The 21,838-nt window shown below is 40.7% G+C and overlaps 1 protein-coding gene across 4 annotated transcripts in view; it reads left to right on the forward strand.

Annotated features, from left to right (window-relative positions):
- sun1 (Sad1 and UNC84 domain containing 1) overlaps positions 1–21,838 on the forward strand; it is a 28,821-nt gene that overhangs the window by 1,384 nt on the left and 5,599 nt on the right. For 2 of the 4 annotated variants that reach the window (XM_039610998.1, XM_039610999.1), the window contains exons 2-11: positions 14,600–14,806; positions 15,970–16,217; positions 17,400–17,672; positions 17,803–17,937; positions 18,370–18,498; positions 19,188–19,271; positions 19,949–20,059; positions 20,208–20,327; positions 20,430–20,523; positions 21,278–21,336. In XM_039610998.1, the coding sequence (XP_039466932.1) occupies positions 14,673–14,806; positions 15,970–16,217; positions 17,400–17,672; positions 17,803–17,937; positions 18,370–18,498; positions 19,188–19,271; positions 19,949–20,059; positions 20,208–20,327; positions 20,430–20,523; positions 21,278–21,336 (1,387 nt within the window). In that variant the 5' untranslated portion in view covers positions 14,600–14,672. Of the gene's footprint in view, positions 1–1,604; positions 1,922–3,640; positions 3,898–4,302; positions 4,401–14,599; positions 14,807–15,969; positions 16,218–17,399; positions 17,673–17,802; positions 17,938–18,369; positions 18,499–19,187; positions 19,272–19,948; positions 20,060–20,207; positions 20,328–20,429; positions 20,524–21,277; positions 21,337–21,838 lie in introns of those variants that run through there. The other 2 variants (XM_039610997.1, XM_039610996.1) reach the window with 2 other exon arrangements.

The raw sequence follows: 21,838 nt of genomic DNA on the forward strand, positions 1-21,838 counted from the left end.
CATTATAAATGGTTACGTAACATGTAGTATAACATCAAGAATTGGACTAAAACTAAAGCATTACACTCTGAAATATGGTGTAGAAGTTCAATGTAGCATAAATTTGACATGATAAACTCAAGTAAACTTCTTAGTAAAGTAGTGATATTACTAATCTGTCCTTTTATAGAAGGCTGATCTGTCGTCTGCTGCTCTTTCATGTGGTTTCACCTGGTCGTTTTTTGTTTTGGAGTGGGGGATTTTTGTCTTATACAAATTGAGAACCTACAGTGTATATCGTGCAAACCTGACTCTTTGTAGGAATCCCCCTTACAGTAACCTTTCCCTTTTGCTGTGAATTACTGTCTTTTATTTCCTTTCTTTGTCACACGCTTAATTCAACGAGGTTCTTAGCAGTGTAATTACTCATGATCCGGATTTGATTGTAAAGTGGATTGTTTGATTTGGCAGTGTGAGTGACTTTATTGGTAGTGACAAAGCTTACGTCTCTGTTATTAACAAATTATTTGTTGGTTTTCTTGCCATATTCTCACTTCTCTTATTCTTTTACCTAAAATGAACCACACCCTTTCATTTTAACTCTGTAGTGTATGAGACTTGTGAAGTACTGAGCTTCATGAGGCTCAATAAAGTAATAAAAATCGCTGATCTTTGATTTTTGCATGTAGAAAGGGTGGTTGGGTTATTTTGTTTAGTTCTGAATATTTTAATAAGTTTATTTCCTTCCATACATTTACAAGCCTCATGCATTTCTTCACTGTCTTTATTACGCCTATGAGGCAAGCTATCAGTGGATTTTCACTTGATAGTATTGGTTTGGGTGAATGATAGATAGATTAGATAAATTCAGCTACAGATATGCAAGCATACTGACTCTTTCTTTTAGTCAGGGTGAAATATCCTGAATAGGAAACCCGTGCAGACATGCAGGCTGTTATAAGCAGTGACTTTATGCACTTAATCATTTACTGACTAACACTTTTTTGTGTTGGCATTAGTCATGTGCTGTTTCAACATGACTGAATGCACAAAAACACCTTAATAACTTTGGTGTAATGCTACTTTAGAGGGTTTGTAGTAACAGCACAGCAGCAAGTGCCACCGTTTCCCTTTTCCTCCACAAGTTTGTTAATGGTGCATAAAAAAAGACGGGGCTTCTCAAAAGTCTGGTGCTTTTAAATATAATAGTGAAGATCCGCATTTTCTCACTTCCTTCACCAGCCTCGACACGATTGGCTCTTCTTTCCCCCTCCTTTGTGTCACCTGCTCATTTCCACTCTTTCACCCTTCACATGGAGCAAAAAAAATACAACTGGTGTAATAAAATGTTAAACAATAACTTATATGGAGGTCAGTGAAAATGAGCGAGTCTTATTTTTCTTATTTGATATTTCATATTATAAAATTATTACAAAGAGAGCCTCAGCAGCGCTGTCATAAATGGATTGAGCTTCCTTTAAGCGGCAGGTGTCATGCAGGGATTTCTAGTTGAAACAAAAGCGTGATCTCCGTCAGTGCACGGAGCACCGAGCAGTGGCTCAGCAGATGCCGTTGCAACGCCGCTTTTCCTCCAATAGATTTAAAGTGTGCGCTCTGGCCGACAATGGAGGGTCTGGGAGTGGGAGGATCAGCTCGGCAGCGATCCTTCTGGCTTTGTTACGCCCGGGAAGCCATTTTGGAAATCTGCTTGTTGTGCACTAGCACAGCAGTCTCTCGCCACTTGTAAACTTTGGCGTATTTCTGTGAGAAAATAGCGTTGAAGGATTTGTGGATCCGCAGTCATAAATAACCCTTTTGGGGGTTCCGCGCGTCGGGATGCTGGCAGAAGTTTGCGCATGTTCCCTGATAGTACTGTGTGGATCTTACTCATTTGGATTACGCTCTTAAAGAATAACAGCATAAATGGAGCCTAACCACGGGGGCAAGTTGACCTGCTGCTTTAAAAATCATATTAATGTAGAAACTGTTTTTAGTGACTGTGTGTCTGCATTTTTTTTTAATTGGGATCTTCGCTGCGCTCCTTTGCCAACAGTTTTGACAGTGTGCGCAATTTTAGGCCTGATTTTCTACGGTCGTTTTATTACACCTGCGACAGTATCAGACGTTAAACGCGTTGTCGGTGATTAGTGGTGATCAATAAGCGCGTGTTTTTTTACGGATAAATATCAAGTTAACCTGCACGGTGAGCAGTGTGATTAGCGCGTCGTTGCACAAGCCTGTAAGTCAGTAACGGCGCTGTCTAAATACATCCAGCTTCTAAATTTAGCACGAATGTAACGGGGCTGGTATGTCATCGGGCCTGAGCGCAATACAGTTAGAACAGGAGTACACATGTGCTGTAAACAGTATTAGTGTATTACTGTGTTTTGACAGTAGCTGGAGCAGTCACAGGACTCAGCTGTTTGCACTGTTCGTCGCACACAGTTTGCGTAAAGGAGGCAGCAAAAAAATAAAAAGGGAGATGTGCGATAGTACTGTGGGAAAGATGTAAAGGTGTCACTGTGTTGTACGTGTTTGTGTCTCTGGTTTCTCTTGTTACTGTTCAGCTTGTCTCTTGGTGGATTAATGCACCGTAGGGGAGATTAGTATTTAATTTCGGAGTGTCCACATTCAGCGCCTGCGTCATGATTCAGCGCAGTGCTGACATGTTGCAAAAAAAGAAAAAAAAAACAACCCAAAACTAATCCTGGCTGAATTTAAGGAGTCCCCTTGGCTTTTGGGTATTTGTTTCCTTTTATCCCGCTTTTCGGCTTGGAGACTTGGATGTGGATTTGAAATCATGATTAAGATTATGGTGTTGAGAGTTTGGTGCTGGGTTTTTAGTAAATGCCATCTGTTTTATTCTGCTGCTCTGTCTTTGAGTTGTTGAGCAGAAGTTTGAGTCAGACTGCCACATGCACAGAGTGGCATCTAGAATAGTTGCTCTGTTGTGGCCAGAAACCTCCAATCGGACACTGTTATTGCATCAGTTATCTCATTTAAAGCTGCCTGAGGCAATATTGTCTACCACTGTATACTCTGCATCTAGCTTTGTGTGATGAGGTCGTGGAAGTGATCCATTTGAGCCAAAATCCCACTCTTCAGGGTGCTTAAATGCTCTGTTGCAGGCAGCTTTTTCTACCCTTGGCTCTGTATGATGTCATTTAGAGCTCATATCCCTACTACAGCAATCAGGGACACTCAGCAGTCCCACCCACCTGCCAGTCATACCTTTTGTATGCAAGTGCGTGGCCGTTGACGGAAAGCAGGCTTAAAAATGGAGCTAGGATGGCTTGTTTCAGACCGTGGATGGACTGTAGCTTTTCATCACAGCTCAGTATTTGAATTCTGCATGATAATGCAAAGCTAAGCTATGGAGCTGGGAATGAGCACATTGGGTCCACTTTATTATTGAGTTGTCATTACATTTGCATCCACATGCTTGCAACAGTACACAACTCTTCAAACTGTTCAGCAAAGTAGGAATATTTGTAGGACTGTGTGCTGGAATGCATTAGTCTTACCTTGGTTAACCTGAGAAACTTTCAACTGTGAGCATGTGGTACAAATATTTGTACAGCAGTTCACACAGTGCAGGTTTCACCAAGAAGACTAGCCCTTTGGCTTTAGGCTTCCCGCCCATTGCCTTATAAATCAGCCCCACCCCTTCATGTTTTACTGGGTTTCATAATACTGAGCTTACTCAAGCGCTCACTGTAGCTGTAGCTGTGCTGGTGAGAAGTCCTCCTATTACAAAGGGGAAGAGGATCGTCATTCTCTGGCCTGTCTCTACCAGCCTTTTCGATCAGCTGCTTGTTTTCTTTGTGTCCGGAGGAGAAGAGACGAGTCATTCACTACGGCTTCACTGGTGTCCGTAGCTTCTGTCATCTACCAGCGTGAGCCAGCATGGAGGAAGAGGTTGGCCAACTCTCAGCCACAGGCAGAAACACAGTAGTATTGTTGTATTCCAGAGGAAAAGGAATGTCCAGCAGCTCTCATTAGGGTCTTGCCCGCACATGGCTGCACAGCACAGCACTTACTGGTGGTTGTGTTTTCTTGGAGAACAGCCCAGTGAATGGAGCTTGAATTGATTTGGGAAGACGCAGGAAATTTGCTAGTGCTGTGTTATTTTATAAAATGTAGATGCAGTTCTGAGTCTGTACTCGAAATGCAGTTAAGCTGTGGCGCAACTCGAGCTCATCATTTCTGCCGGAGACAAACTGAACAAAGCGTTTTGCATTTTGTGTGTGTGTCTGTGAAGTTGGTCTGTTCTTGTTGTCCTTGTCTAAAATAGTCCTTTGCCTTGAATCCTAACTCTTGCAGTCTAAACAAAGAAGTCTGAACATGGATTTTTCCCAGCTGCACACATACACGCCACCACAGTGTGCTCCAGAGAACACCGGCTATACTTACTCTCTCAGGTGAGACCTCAGCGCCGCGCTGCCATAGACTCGCTGCGGTAGTCTCGCTGCAGCATCAAACATTCAGGCCCACAGCATTTCATTCACACCTTGCATGTCATTTGTGGCTGCTGAGATCCTGCTGGTGCATTTTAATCAGAGTTGTCCAAATACTCTCTCTTCTGTTTGCTCTAGTCTAGGACCAGAATATGCTTGAAGTCATACTCTAATAATTTTCCTGTCCACTCGGTTATGACTTGCATTTTATCCCATTTTATTCCTTACTGGAAATATCCATCTGTCCCACAGCTGTTTGAAAGTTGAGATTATGCACATGATTTGCTTTTCATTTAAAATAGAAATGCCTTCATTTATAAGAACAGCATGAGATTTTTAATTGTATTTGCTTCTCAGTACATTTCTGCGCTTGAACTCGAGGTTTTAGTAAATCTGTGGCTGTAAAAATATCGTGTGGTTGTGGTTTTGATGAGTCAGCCTCACAGTTCAGTTGTGCATTTCATGCTTGGTGAGCAGTTGGGAAGCCTTGCGCAGAAATATATCCGAGGCTTGTCTGTACGCACTTTCGCTATATTGCAAAATCAACGTGCCAGTTTAAAACTTTTCAATGATTTTTAGAAGAAAAGAGAAGAAGTTGTGGTGTTTTGAATTTATTGTCGGAGAAGATGCTGTCCATACGTGTGCATGCATGTAGCACCAGCCTCTCCCATCGTGATCCTCTTCCACACCTTGTTTCTTGTCAGTCATCCCGGCTTGGGGTATGGGCGTGGTCAACTTTACATCAGCAAGGTATGTGGAGGAATCTACGACTCATTGCTTTCAGAACAGAGGAGCATTTGCAGAGCAAGAAATTTTAACTTCATTGTGCCTCTCCTTGCTTTAGGCAATGGGAGAGTGATTGCATGACTTTTAGGAGCTTTTCATTTGAATATGAGAGTATGAGAGTGTCTTGTAAAAAGTCACGTTCGAACAAAGACCCCTCATTTGGTTTACAGCTTCTCTTGCAGAAATGCAGATCACATGGTGAGAAGTTCACTAAGCAGATCCATGTGCTCTTTCCCAGCCAGCAAGACAAAGTCAGACAGCAGCTTCAGTAAATGTGTGTCACACTAAGTTGTGTTGTTTTCATTATGTATTTGATGTGTCAGCAGGTGGGATTGGTATTTATGGACAGTAGTAGTTGGCTGACTACATGTTTTTTACGTTCAGCTTTTAGAGTAGCAAGTAATCTCTGATGCTGTATTATAATGAAAATGACAAAATATTAACATTCTCCAGATTTCAGGTCAGGATTGTGGCACACAGGGTGTGTTTTCAAGCTATGTGAAATCCATTCCTAGGAATAAGTCTCATGAGTCACAGTCTCTAGACTGAGGCCAAATAAGAAGAATGTACAAAAGCTTGTTTGACTCCTCACCCAAGTCTACAAGGCAGACTTGAAAGGCTCAAACACGCTAATCATGTTCCTCTGAATGCAGTCAGCTGGAGAGCTATTAATGAACCTCCCAGTCAAAGCTGTGCCCGTGATCTCAGGATTAGGCTAACAGTTTATGCTGCTTGACTAGCTAGTTGACTGATCTGTTGTTTTTATTAGCCTGTGTCTACTGCAGCTCAGAGGCACTAAATTTTGGCGCTTGCAAATAGCTCCTCATGTGTTCAGTGTGTGTGTCTGTTTGAGTGTGCACGGTCTACAGTGAATGCAAGAGTAGCACAGAGAGGGACAGGGTCAGGTGACAGAAACCGTTGGCCCATCTGTTGTCAAAACTCAAAAGAGCAGAGACAAGTTTTGTAGCAGTTAATAGTGCTAGAGGAAGGGGCTTCCCTCTTACCAGGGAGAGACTGTTACAACATGGACCCAGCAGTCTGAGTAATACTGTGTGTGGTCCCAATGAGAGAAATACTCGTATGACCTAATTTATCACCAAACAAGGTTTAAGTTGGGGAATTCCCCTGTTCCTACACAGCTGCTACAATGTAGAGTGAGCCTCAGTCCAGTAAAAAGCGACTTCTCAATAGTCTTTTCTTTTATGTTCTAAACCAGGACACTTTGATTCATGCTCTGTTAGGGCTGTTCGATATAACGATATATATCGGATGACGATATAAAAACGTCTATCGTTTCATTTTACGCTATCGTTTGTTTCGTGGTGTCGCAAAATAAACTGTTTACGGCAATATTTTTTCATTATTTTGATGGTCGCTGTAGTGGCTATATTAATTTCCTAAAGTTCTCTCTTTCTCTTATATTTAATATAACCACACTACAGACGGACAAGCGCTTGTTTTTATGCGTTGTCGTTAGCAACAACTACGGTAAAACCACCTCGTGTCCGCTTGTTTATTTTCCACATAAACCTTTCACAATAAAGCTCAAGATCCTGTTGAGACTTTTCAAAATAAACTGAATCACGTGAAAGATTCAGAGTATTTAATAAACCTTAGACTCAAACGTTAGAACAGGCTTTTCCCCGCAGCACGCTGTGTAATAAATACTCACAAAGAAAACAGCGGCTGTTACAACCTATGTCTAAAAATGTATCGTTTCATGCATCAGTTAAAACACTGGACTCCAGGTACGCGACGCCTAGCTGGAAACACTTCACGCAAGTCGAGCTGCCCGACATTCACAGAATTTACAGAAAATGTTACATTTTTGTGTATCGTTATCGGACGATAGATGTCTTAATATCGGGATATGAGATTTTGGTCATATCGCACAGCCCTATGCTCCGTAATCTTGATAATGAAACCTCAGAAAATTGGTTCCATTCTTCCATTCTTTTTGACACTGTTTTAGATGATCAGAATCAGCTTCCTGGAGAGTTTTACCAGGGTTTTCCCGCTGTCATCAATATTAAAAAATGTGAACAAACATTTGTTTAAAAAAACAAACAAAAAAACCCTCCATCCATATAAAAATGCAAAACTACAATTGAAGCTTAGAGCATGCTGTTAGGAGTGACACAGCAAAGCAAAACCACAGCTGAAGGCGATTTTAAAAAGTGTCCTAAAACTGTTGAGAAGACGGAAAAAGATAAAGGTAAGCTTTAAAAAAACAACTTTTGCATGTGTGAACAAGGCTGAAGTACAAAACACCACAGACTTTGTCTTATTTCTTCTCTTGAAATATTGTTTAGAGTTGGGTGATATTTATGTCACTAGCCCAGAAATAGTGAGATAGACTAAATCCTCTTTGTTATTTCTGAAGCCTTTTCAGATAACTGCATAGTCTAAGCTTGAAGGTTTAACATCATAGATTGTTTTTGCACATTTTTTAACCTTTTGACTTGATAAATGGCAAACAAGAACAATTGCACTTTACAGGCTGTGACTGAGAATTTAGTTGCACCACCTCCAGAAAAATGCACTGAAAGCAGGTGTGTTTGCCAAGTGTTGACTCTTAGAGACCCTTCATATTTTATAGAAGTGGAAGTAGGTCAGTAGGACTGGCGCTTTTGTTTGGGGGCTTTTTCTCCATCAAGTGATGGTTGAATTGTGAAAACCGTAAGCAGCAGGCTTGATTGAGTACTCTGATACTATGCAGTGCTATCTGCAAACATTAGCTACACATGAGCGATGAAAAATAAATAAATAAATGTGACAATAACAGAAACTCAGCCTTCTAGTCATGGAAACATTTTTAATACAGATTTAAACAGAATTTTTTATTATTATTAATTTGGTTAAGCAAATTGATTCATAAATCTGCAAGAGCATACAAAGCACATTTTCTCATCAGATTTGTACCTGCTAGTCATGCTCTGCAAGACGAGGTTCAGGGATACAACATGAAAAGGGTGGGGCCGAGTGCATTGAGAGTCAGCTGGACAGTTGTTGCTCACCGTGCTGCCGCAGTTGTTTTGACATGTGGTCTGTTTTTTTACTACATGCACTGCTGCTCAACTGCCAAGTAAATGACAGCAGCTGGATTTTTAAGAGTTAGCTTTCCTCTTTTCTTCTCCAAAAGTTGATTCTGTTCATCTGGACGTAGCATTTGGTGGGAGAAACGTTTCGTCACTCATCCAAGTGACTTCTTCAGTCTCAGCTGACTGCAGGTTTCCCCAACCCTTATAAACAGTACATTTGCATAATGACTGAATCAGCCCACTGAAGGAACAATGGGCTGTGAGGTCAGTTCCTTAATCATAATTATGCAAATTCCCATGACCATTGATCAACAATCACTGACCAAACAAAACCCACTGATCAAAGAACACTGATCAATGGCCATGAGTACCATTCGCCATCTTACAATGCTGTGATTGCAGCCATTCCCCAACTCTCTGTGAATGGTACTCATGGCCATTGATCAGTGTTCTTTGATCAGTGGGTTTTGTTTGGTCAGTGATTGTTGATCACAGCCCATTGTTCCTTCAGTGGGCTGGTTTCAGTCATTATGCAAATGTACTGTTTATAAGGTTTGGGGAAACCTGCAGTCAGCTGAGACTGAAGAAGTTACTTGGATGAGTGACGAAACGTTTCTCCCACCAAACGCTACGTCCAGATGAACAGATTCAACTTTTGGAGATTTACTTTCCTGGATGATTGAGAATACATCAAGACGTTTCCTCTTTTCTTGTGAGTGTTATCCAAACATTTCTGTTTCTTTAAACGGTTCGCACTGCCATAAAAGTAGAAATTTGAACCTTAAATCTTAAGTGCATGATGAATATGATGAGGGATTCTGCATAAAAGAAGCATTTCTGTTTCTGGCCTGTCTTGTGGTTTTGCATCACAGCATCTGTCTGTGGACTTGGTAAATATCTAGCTTCTGCTTCTGATGAGTCTCTCTCTCCAGCCAGAGATTTGTTTAGGACGGTTTCCGTGGCAGCAACAGCAACATAAATTGGCACAGTGTGATGTTATAGCACGGATAGGAAAAGGACACCACACAGCAGGGCAGAGGGAGGTACTGTCTGTGGGTGGGCTCAAATGATCCTAATCTCAGTGCCAAATCCAACCCACCCAAACATATTTGGATGGAAACTTGAAGACTCTCAGATCCTGGATTCTAGTAACTATAGGCCTTGGCACTTAAAGGGCTCAGTTGAACAAAACAGGAAGACAGAGGGGGGCTACATTTGTGCTCTGATTTCATATTTTCCCCACAGACTTTCGAAGGCTCGCACAACTGAATTTCCAATTGAAAAAACTGAGAGGAATACAATTTAAGCACAAGCAACACAATCCCGTAATATCACAAGGAGGAGATTTGAATAATGGAAACGAAATAGAAACGAGCGTCAGCCAAATTACAGCATCCCAAGTCTCTAAAATAGTTTGCTGTTGGCACCAATCTAATAACCCATGAACATTCACATACAATGCAGTTGGTTCAATTTTCTTGGGCTTGCAGCATTCCCATATAACACATTTTGTGTTGTTTACAAGAGATGTTATGTTTTGCTGTGATTAGATTAAAGTACCAGCCAAAGAAATTTTGGTTTATGAGATTGTGGATGGAAAATTGGACAAATTCAATTAGAAAATCTGATGGCTGAATCCACCTTTTTCCTGAAAGTGGTGTTCTATGTAAATGGTTCTTTTACGTGGTAGGACAGTACTTAAGACATTCAGATGTGCACTGGGCAACTAACAAACTATTTGTTTGGACGATTTTAACTAGGACTTTTCATTTTTCTAAAAGTTTAAATCAGGCCAACATGCCCCTCTTATGATAGTGTGTGTACGCGTGCCTGTGTGTTGGAGTATAAACCTCCTGGCAAGCTTTTGACAAAGCACTGCAGCCACACCTGTGGTTTCCACACTGAGATTTACAACCCAAATGGTTTTTATAACCTCTGTTGAAGATTTGTGTGTGAGTGTGTCTGTGTGTGTATGTGTGTATGTGCAAGTGTGTTAGTGTTAGAGAGAGAGGGTGCAAATGGTAGCCATCATGGGGCAGGGTTCTTACTAACTGGACATATAGCAGCAGACTTCAGCTGCCTTCCTGCTGTGTTTAACTGTTTTTTTCTGCACTTATCATAATTGCTTTGATCTCTTTTATGCTGTTTACATTTTCTCCTGCAGATGAAACAGAGATATCTTTGAGGTCTGAATGCCATTGGGGAAAAATGACATTTTTCTTTTACTTTTAGAAAACTACAACTGTTACAGTTTTATAGTTTTAATATCTTACAAGCTAACCGTTCCTATAAAGGCTCATAAAAACTATGAAGAAGTTAAAAAGTGATAAAGGAACTAGGCAAACGTTACGGTATAGTACAACTTTTAGTGCTTAGCTTACATCTGTTCACATTAAACAAGGTGGGCTAAATCATTCATTGCTGGACTTTAAACAAGTTTAATGAAAAATGAAGGGAAAAAACTAATTAGTGCCTCCCAGCTGATCTTTTTTTTTTTTCTTTTTTGTGCAATAAGTTTTTAGTGTTTTTAATGAAACCATGCAAAATTTGACTTTGATGGTATCAGTATTTTCCAGATTACAGGCCCTTGGAGAGCATGGGGCTTTTAATGGGTTTATACGTTTTGGGGTTGCATTTATTTAATTTTTTATTTGCTGCCAACATTTTTGAGCCCTCATAACTTCTTTAGTAGTGAAGATGGTTACATTTACTTACAGACATGCTGTATGTGAATGCATGATGCTTGATCACAAAAATGACTTTATGTATTCATTCACAGTATTCAGAATTATTACTTTTATAATAACTGAATGGATATGCTCATTTTATTTGCTTGGTGTCAACAAAGTGTCTCCTTTTGTATTTTTTATGATGGGATTTCATACTTTTGCATACACTATGCAAAGCAGGCTTCATGTGGGAGGCTATTTAGAGACGGGAAACAAATTCTAGCACTGGGGGTGTAGACTCACCTGAGGTGATGTCACAGGAGTAACTTTTTTTTCCTGTTGGTGTGCAGGGATCATCTATCACTGGATAGATGAAGATGAAACCAGAAATGACAAGTTACTGAGTTATTTTGGCAGCTGCTGCGACTTCTGCGCTGTCATAAAAGAAAACAAAAAAACCCTAAAAAAACCCAATTGGTTTTCTGTTTCAGTTGGTTATTTTGATAAGTGGGATCTGTGGAGACCTGCCTTTTGCCCCATGGACAAATGCTTCCTTGCACTGATCATGCATAGTAAACAGACTCACTCAGCTACATTTACACCCGGATGAATAAATGTCATCAAGATCATTTCTTGTTTTTTTTACCTCCCTAAAACAGATGACATAAAATATATATTTTGTGATTTTTACTTGATTGTAGGCTGAGCTTTAGTAATCTATAACAAATATAAACAGCTCGACTGCATAAGAAATGTTCTAAGTAACAACAAGGCAAACTTAAGCTGGTTAAATGTAGATTCCAGTCTGATCAGATTGGATGTGCAGTTGTGTGCTGTAAGAAAGTTTGGCTGCGCCCACTGAGTGTGGGAAGATAAAGCTTTAGTGTTATGTAAGGAGAGATTCCAGGAAGCTGAATGTCAGGATGGAAGTGTCTTCTCTCTGTAATGTACTGCATGGCTCTTCATCTTTGTCTTCTTTGCTGTGTTCATCTCTATTTTTGTCACCGATGTGGGCCGTGGAAGCCGCCTGGGAGAGAGCGGCACATGGATGAATTTGGATACCCGATGAAACGAATCGCTTGTTTTTAAACTTTAAAAAAAAAAAAAAAAAATTGCTAAAGGAGGGGGTGGTAACCAGCTCTGTTGGGAGGTAAAAGCTTTGTTTTTATAAAAACCCAAATGGTGTTTGTTTTGTTAAAATATGCCCACATGGGGTTTCCAGGTAGAACAGAAGGTTGTTATGATGCTTCTACCTGGCTGTAGGCTATGCAGACAGTTTCCTCTTGCACACACCCTGCTCTTCCCTGTAACACTTGCTTTCACACCCCACAGAAACGTTACTAATCAAACCTGAATCATTATGCTTTGGTATGAAAAACACACTTCTGTATGTGCGTGAGTTCTTGTATAAATAGGAATGAAGTTGTGTTTTGATAAGAATGTAACCTGGAAGCAACAGCTATTACATTTTATCCACTCTATGTTGCAGCTGTTGGCGTGTGGCATTGAGACATTCTCGCTGTGGACCGGAACCACTGGATTAACTCCTTTCGGTTCTTTTTGGATCACTTTAAAAAAGAGAATGGTCAGAGTTTGGGACTCGCAGTTGATTTGGAAAGGCAAATGCTCGACTGCCACGCAGCTGTTTCCCAATATTTAAATTTCAAATTTGAATAAGATGAAAAGAGGTGCAGGTGTGATGGAAAACTGATTGTTATTTTGATATTCAGCCTACCTGTGTTACGGTACGCACTATTTTCTCAGGCCTTTGTTTAGACAGTGTCCAGCAGAGTCCTTATAGTCTCTACTGAAGCTCTGTTGGGTCTGTTGTTTGGTCATTTTCCCAGCACAGATGCTTATTCAGGGATATCAGTGCTGTAGGTATAAGTGGACAATGGTTTGAGACAAAAATGTTTCCAACTTTTGATTCTAGTTTGGATTTTACTCAAAAATGTAACTGTACACAAATAAAACTGTAGATTTTTATCTTGCCTCCTACTAATTAGTCCACTAATGACAGTGCTCATTATAGCATTTTAAAACCTATTTTGCTTTGAAAGATTTGTAACATTTTTATACTTTTTGGTGTTTTACAGAAACCTCTCCTTGCTACCAATCCTGTGTATATGCTTTGCAATAGAAGCTAGGTTAATTTCAGATCAGCAGGATACTGCCCCGGTGGTCATGTGTTCAAAGAAGGGCCAGTTGGATCAGCAGGCGAGAGGCAGAGTGAGGACGAAAGCACTTAATTGGCTCTCAGTGGGAGTATGTAATCCTCTGGGTTTTAGAGACCGAGGGAGGGGCACAGAGCAACCTGCACAAGATAGAAACGTGCACCAATGCATGCACATACTGCTGGCTTGGTCAGTCTCCTCTGAAATCATATGCCGTGTGTGCTCTGCAAGAGATATGGACAGGCCATAAAACTCGTGTTTACACAGTTACGGAGTTTCCTTGTTGAAGTGTAACAGGAAGTTTATTCCCCGTCCTCCATTGAGAGGCTCAATCCAGAGCTCCACCCTCCCCACTTGTGGACAGACTTTACAGATCGTGCTGTAATCAAATATTTAATTGATTATTTCATAGATTAAAGGAGAAATAAAATGTTTTTGTCTCATTAATCAGCAATAATAAATATTTAAAAGAGACACCTTTTGAATACTGTACATTCTGTCAGAAAAGCCTTTCATTTCATTTATGTGTCATATTAAAATTAGATTTTTTTTAGAAGGAAACATTTTCTTAAATGCCTAAACAAATAATCACAAGTACAATATTTTTATGTTAATGCAAATTTTTAAACTTATGTTACTAAAGCCTAGAAATGAATACAGTCCAGTACACCAGCGCTTCTTTAGATATAGCAAAAACTTTGCACTGAGGGTTTTGTTATAATCGGGTTTCTTGATGAGTCATTCAGACCCTACAGTCATGTTTGTAAAGCATTCGTGCCTCTACTATTACAGAGAAAGATGGAACAGTTGTACTTTAAGGCATTTTCTTTTTGCACCAGCCTAGAGGCATTAGCAAGTTCCATAGTGTTCCAGTGTAGTCTGCAGTTGTTTGAATGTTGGCCCTGGCTCAGTGCCTACTCTGCCAGGTGGGTGTGGCCCTGTGAGTCACAGCGAAGCATGGCAAACAACATTCATAGTGTGTTCTGACTTTCAGTCGGTTTTACAGGGAGGGGAGTAAGAGTCTCGTGTTTAGCCTTCTCGCATACTTTGGATGTTTACTGGGTTTGTTTGTCTAATTTTACTTTCAGAGACACTCTGTGCCTGTTCTTATATTTCTCTCTCCGTGGTGAGTGAGTCACTTCCTGTCAGGAGCACTGCCAGTTGCAGGGAACAAAAGCATCACGGCTCTGTAAAAAGGACTGGGTTTGTTTTTTGTTTTGTTTTTTTTTTTAAAAAGTGTCTCTAAGTTGACTAACTGAGGGACAGACATGAGTAAAAAGGCAGGATATCCCCATTCAGTATTGATTTGAAGCATAAAGGCACTCTCAAGGCTTGTTTGTCTCCAAAAGGATTCCCATGCAGCAGATAAAAGAAACGCCCTCTTTGTAATTAACTATCATGCAGTGCCTTCTTTCACAGAACAGTTTTTTTTTCCTTCCCAATTTTCTAACATTCTGTTCTTCCTGCTTTTCTCTGTCCACTCTCACTCTCAGCTCCAGCTATTCAACAGCAGCGTTAGAGTTTGAGAAAGAGCACCAGATAGCCCCTGTGTACGAGTCGCCCAGGATGTCACGACGGAGCCTGCGTCTGCAGACCAGTGCCAGTCACTATGGAAACGAGAACCTGGCTGATTACTCCCAGAACCACCACCACAGCAGCAGTAGCAGCAGCAGCTACACCAGCACCAGGAGAGAGACACGGTGAGACCAGCAGTGGGCACTTTTCCTCTTTGACTCTAACATTTAACTTACCAAAGAGTAAAAGAAGAATGTTGATTTATTTATGTTGTTTATTTACATTTGGTCATTCTGAATACCAACACAGACTGATTTGTGTCTCATGGCTTAGCTTCGGAATAGTCTGCCACTCCATCTACGTTAAGCTGATTCTGTGGACTTTTCTTATCACGTAATTTTTATTATCTGTATTTAATCTGTTTTCAAATGCTGTTAGCTGTGTTTTAATGTTCTATTGTATGTCTCTTGTGATTATTGCTGGGCATTTTTAGTTTTATTTTGTTCTGCAGCACTTTTTGACTGCATGTCTGTAAAAAGAAACCACAGCTCAGTTGTGGGTTTTCTTTATTCCCACGCAATTACCGAAAATTGAGCAAGCGTGCAGTGCTACAGTTCTGTTACTGTGGTTCCCCAAAAAAGCAGGTGTCAGGAGAAAACTGCGGGTTTGAATTTCCTATATTTACCTATTTTCACTTTTTATAGAAGCATTGTAGTTTTCAAAATCATTGCTAAAACTAGTGATTCTAGATGAGCTGAACATTGGTACAGTGGTTCACTTACACCAGTGTCTATCTGTCGTATCGCTGACCAGATCTATCAAGGACCAAGCTGAAAGACTTTTTATGATTTATTTATTTTTTGTTAAAGAAGAGTTTCTTTCAGTGATACAAAGGATCAAATAAAACAAAAACAATAATGGTCTCTGCTGGTTGCTATTTTAAATACTCTCATGTCTTTGAAGACTGCTTTCAGATAAGCATCACCTAGAAACACAGAAATCTCATTCTGATCAATGTGATTGATTATTCTAAATGATAAATGTGGAGGTTTGGTTGTAATGATATTCAGCGTGTTATAAACTAAATAAATCTAGGTACAAAATCAGCCAGGAGCTAAGTGCCACCTGGATTAGTGTGTTGCAGCAGACTCAGAGTAGCTGTCACCACTTCTTTAAAGTGCGTTTTAGAGAAGCGTAAACTACCTTTTCTGATCACATGGCACACTCTCTTGATGAGGCTGCATATTGGGACGGCTCTTACTGTGTATAACTTGCGTACAGTGCTTTCAGCGTATACTTGTTTACACTGCAAAACTCACAGCTCTGTTTCCCCTCTCTGCTAACACAGGACGCTGCGGAGCAGAAAGCAACAGTCCAGTTCCAACTCCCTGTCTTTATCCCTGAGCCAGGCCGCCACACCGAGGAAAACCCTCACCTTCTCAGCTGCTAATACCCCTATTAACAGCAGCAGCAGCTTGCAGCAAAGCAGCACAGCGTCTGATGCCGCTCAGATCACAGCCATCGTGGAGCAGCCGCATCTGAGGCAACGCACTGTCACCACCACCACAACAACAACTTGTGTGGATGGACACTGGGGTAAGTTGGAATAAATAACTACATAACAATAAAGACTCAACCATGAAAGAGAATACTTCTGAAAAATCTCCATTAATTAAGCATTTTAATTTGATTCCACAGGGCAGAATATACAACCGAACTTCCTCTCTGAAAAAATAAAATGACAGATGTTATTTTTTTTAGTTCCTAAAGACTCTATCAAAAAGAATTTAAGGCTTATCTTGAGTAACCAGGCTTATCTTGGGTAACTGCTCTTTGTTGACCCTGTATTAGATAATCTTGCATACCCAGAATAATTGCTCAGGAGTGGAGATATGGCAGGATGAAGTGAAACTGCTGAGTTGGTTGAGAAAATGAGGCGGAGTAATGGTAAAACAAAATGTTCAGTCAAGTAAAAGATATGCTATTACAACACAAATGAGAATATATAAAACAAATATTTATGTTTGGGTAATTGCAGGGTTTTTTGTTTGTTTTTTATTTATTGTTTTACTTGTTGATTCGTTTTCAATTCAGACATTTGAGCATCAGTTTTATTTTTGAATGTGAACATGTTTACCTGCTCCACTTGGGCATCCGAGATCCCCTGAAACTCCTTTAAAAGCAGCTGCACACAGATCCATGGATGGTATCGTTTCAAATTTCGTTTTTCTACAAAAACGTCTCTCACAAAGTGAGGCACATTTCGAACTCCCTTTCTGTCGTTCAGCGAGCTAAAGCATCCAGATGGAGGCCGCTTACTGTGCGAGAGAATAACAGGAGACATTCTGTTGCTTCTAACTTTCTCGCTGACTGATCATTTTCACTCAGACATCTGACGTAAAATCACTTTCAGACATTATCATTAATGCTTGCTGAAGCTTCAGATATTCATTATTGATTATCACTGAGTCTGAGGGGCCCAAAAGCCTGTAATCTGGAGAGCCCTGTTTTGATTTTAAAATGACTTTTCCTGAAATCCATACCAAAAAATGTATCTTAACAGCAGTGTACTCCAGCACACTTACTGCAGATTTATGCAATCTTGCAAGAGAGAGTAAAAGATCTTAATCCTTGTTCTGCTGCTGTTGGTATTTAATGTTGCTGTGTGCAGTCAACTACCTTAACACCAGGAAAAGAATATGTAACTAGTGGTTTAATGGTTTCCTTTGTTTGTTAATGAATGATTCATAAACATGTGAACACGCTCTCCACCTGCAGGGCAGCCTCCCAGCCACAGTTTATCAAGCGTCAACGGCGATGCCAGTACGTCAAAGTCCCACGCGGCGCTCTCCAATGGCTACATTTGCAGAGACTGCTCTTTACACTCTCCAAAGGTGGACTCCTTTGTCACACAGTCCGCATCGTCATTATTATCGTCATCATCGTCGTCAACATTTCAAGCTGCCGAACCTTCCACGGACGCCCTCTCGTCAACATCATCACCTTTCACCAGTATTTACAGCAGAGACAGGAGTCGAAGGAACAAGACGGGTGAGAAATGTTGTACTTAAATGCAGCCATTGTTTTTATTGCTTGGATAACTGAGCCGGGAGGTTAAATGCATGTCTTCACAAAGCTGTGAAATGATGAGAATGTAATCAGTAGTGGTGTTTCTCTACAGGTGTCCTGGCTTCTATGTCTAACACGTGTATACGCTACAGCAAACAAGCCTTGGCCCCCATAGTGTCCTTAGTCACTGTGCTCTTCAACAGTGTGGTCTGGCTGGGTTCAAGGGCCAAGAGCCAAACAGGAACAGGTACACAAAAAGAGACATTCTTTTGCTCTTCATTCTTTTCCCGTCATTTCCACATTTTCCTCTCTCATCGTTTGTTCCAACTTCCTGAGCCACTCAGAGTGAGACTCTTGGTGATCTTGAGAGAGAAGTGACTCCAGGAGCTTTTAGAGATGTGTGCCGCTAATTTGAAACCTCGTGATTTCTACCTCAGCAGCCCTGTCATCATCACTCTGTCTCACTCTCTTTGTGTTTCATGTGTAACCTTGTTACCTTTTCCTCTTACTGGATTCTTTCCATAGCTTCCTGTTTTGTATTTATTCGAGTGCATCTTTGGGGAAACTCTATCATTAACTTCACTTCTTCCTCGTCTTATCACCAATATTTATCTGTAGCTTTTTGTTGAGTGTGTGCCTTTTTGACTAACACTAAGAATGCGGACCGCTGTGTCACCAGGTGCCTTGACATCGTTTTCGGACTCTGTGAGACAAGCGGCGTCCTCAAGTTTATCCCAACTGTGGCTATTAAAGCAGACCACTCTCCACAGGATGATGGGCCATGGGGCTAATGGATATGAAGGACAAGGTACCCACTGTTACTACTAAGGGCAAAGGTTAAAGGTCGCAGCTCCTGACACCTTCACCTGCTCTTGTGTTAATAAACTTTCCTGTTATAATTTCTTTTTTATCACTTCCTTCTTCAGCTCTTACTGTTTTGTTTGTTTAAGGAGAAAGGCGCCTCAAATGGAGATTTCTCTTTTGAAGTGGGCTTGACGTTCAAGAATCTCTTCCTCATGTGTTTATGTTTCAACCTTCACTTTCACACTTTTGGCTTCTGTTTCTGAAGGAGGAAGTAATCTAAACACAAAATTAAAATCAAAACAACCATCGCCTGATTGTTAAGTGTTGAGTATGTGGCAGCTCAAGCAGAACTAACAAGGCTCTTTGACTCCAGCCACTTTATCAATGTGCAATCAAAAGTGTTAATTAGCAAAAAAGAAAAATTATTTCCAACTCTGCTGCTGATTTAAGCTGTTTTTATTCACAGCTGCAGAGGAACTTTATCAACTGTGACCTTTTCACTACATTCTTGCAGCATCGCTGTGTTTCCTCCTCACTCTTCTATCTACTGCTCTTCACTTCCTTCACGAGGACTCCTCAACGTCACATTAGTGGCGTGCGTTTTGCCATCCTCACACTCCGCCTTCCTTTTCATCATAACTTTCTCACACAACTGATAATATTGCTAATACATGCCTTGTGTGTATGTTGCAGCTCACTCGAGCTTCTGTGGAAGCATGAATGTGAAGGATCTGGTTACTGAAGATGCGTCACATCTTAATCTCAATGGCTCCCTGTGTAAGCAGGCACTCACACACACTCACACACATGCATGTGCTCATTTTCTCACACGTAGCCATGATTGACAGAGTTAATGATATGCGTGACCTGTGTCAAGATCAGCGAGCAAAGGTTGTGTGAACTGATTTAGCTGGTCTGAAGCCCGTTGACCAACGTGACCTGCAGATGTTTCTTTGTCTTAAATGTGTGCCTCAGACTAATGTGGAGCCGTCAGTTTACACAAAAACGTCAGATTCCACACGACTGAACATGATTCCAAGAAATAAAGCAAATTTCTGGTTGAAAAGCATCTTGTTTTAGACTAGTAATAGATGAAGTAGCTGCTGGATTTCACAATGGTCTTTAAAATTAAGAATAAAAGAAACAAATATGACAAATACCATTTTCAGTTATTCTCCTGAGTCTGAATAAATTCTTAAATAATTAGAAACGACCTTTGAGTCAGGAAACGCAGCTTTGCATGATGCAGCATCTCATGCATTGCAGAGTTGCATGCTCATGGCTTCTTTTTTTTAAAAATTATAATATAATTTGTTTTTCATTTTCTTTATTTTAATTTGCTTTGCTTTGATAATTTGCCGTCTACGTTTCTTATTTTTTTGTATGAGTTCATTCACACATGCTTTTTTCTGTTCATTCTGCGTGCCTGCTGTCCATCATATGGGCTTACACAGGTGATGACTGTAAAGGGAAGCAGGTCTCTGAGACACACACCGTCCTCCTCAAACAGTCCTCTAGGTCCCGCCGACTGGCGGGGGCACTGTGGAGCGTCCTAGTTTATGCAGGTTAACCAGCACTTCTCTTATTGTTGATCACACCGTATAAATTTACAAGAACATGTACGTTTTGATCATTCAGTTGCAGCTCGATCAGTTTATTGCTTTAGCTGAGTTTAGTGAATTAAACATTTCTCTCTTTTACCCTGTTTTCCAGGTCACTGCCTCCTCCAGCCAGGTTACTGTGTGATGAGAGCAGGCAAAGCTTTAGGTTCAGGTGTAGGGACGGTAGCACAAAGGGTGCTCTCACTGTTCTGGATGCTCCTGGCGGCTCCAGGTCAGTGGCTCTTGTTTTTATTTCATCTTTTTAGAAATGTTCATCCTCTGCTTCTTTCTTGCCCTCTCATTCTGTGTGTTTTGTATTTTTCTTTCTCAACAGTGAAGGCAGGCAAAGGACTTCTGTGGTTTCTTGCAACAGGATGGTACCAGCTGGTGTCTCTCATGTCTCTGCTCAACGTCTTCTTTCTAACCCGGTAAGAGTCGTCCCTCCTCAGCTGTCTTTTAGAATCTTGCAAGGAATAGAAGAGAGTTTAACATTTAATCTGTTGAATAGCTTTCAAAATACTAAAATATCTACATTTGATTTTTCTATAATAACAATGCATCAAATGAATTTTTAAAAAAAAGATAAAACTGTGCAATAATATAATGGGATTCCTGCATTTTAGCTGCTAAAGTCGAACTTATTTCCATCAGGAGTTAGTAGAGGCCAAACACGGTGTTAAAAGAGAGTGAACACTGGACTTTCATCATGCAGCCAGAAACAAGACACCAGATAAATGCTAATGATGCCCTGTAACTGCTGTGTAAACACTTTGGTCAAACAAAGAGCTGCCAGGCTCAACTGAGAATCATTATAGTGAGTACGATCAGTTCTGACCTCCACTAGCAATTAAGTATGTGACAGTTTTACCCTAGGCTTTCCTCAGCAGTGCAGCTACACGTTGCATATCTAATTGAAAGTGCTGGAAGTTCTGTTAACAAACTCTATGAACTCTCTAAAGCCAAGTTAGGTCATTATGTTGTTATTTTCACTCCCATCGAGTGGCCACAGCTCATAATCTCGAAGCAGTAGTGACTGCACTGAGTAAGACATTTTCAGTTCTACTAAGGCCACATTTCCTGAGCTCTGAGAGCATATTGAGTTATTAACCTGGAATTTTGCATTCACACATGTCCTGCTGTCAGTTGTGCATTGCTCTGACGTATGTACGTTCTGTGTTTCAGATGCCTTCCCAAACTCTGGAAGCTCCTGTTGTTGCTTTTGCCCCTTTTGCTCCTCCTTGGTGAGTGCTTTATCAAATATCTAACCTATTTAGGGAGCACATATAGAAAAAAGTGATCGTGTGGCGAAGCAGTAGATGTTATAACCAGCACGCGTCCCCGGAGTGTGGGACAAATCAAGTAGCAGATTCAGGTCAGCCTTTTCAGGGCTGTGCTGTGGCTGAGCTCTGCTCACACAAGCTCTACTCACATAAGGGTAAATCACAAACACATTTTATTAATCCTTTGTTTACTTGCTGAAATACTCCTTTGTGAACATGGCTTAGCCCCTACATTGTCATCATGATGGGCTTGCTTACTGCTGCTTCTGTAAATGAGGGAAGGAAATATTTAGACACTGTAGTCTTGCAGCTGCACTTATACATGTGAATATTCAAATATCTCATGCCTTGCATTATGCACATGACCCACAATTTAGACTGTTTTGTATCCACAATGTTGACATGTTGACTCTGTAGGGTTTAGGCTCATATCAGCGTGTTGAATAAGATTTAACAGTGTGAT

Source organism: Oreochromis aureus, linkage group 4 (genome assembly GCF_013358895.1).
Source record: "Oreochromis aureus strain Israel breed Guangdong linkage group 4, ZZ_aureus, whole genome shotgun sequence".
Classification (NCBI taxonomy): domain Eukaryota; kingdom Metazoa; phylum Chordata; class Actinopteri; order Cichliformes; family Cichlidae; genus Oreochromis; species Oreochromis aureus.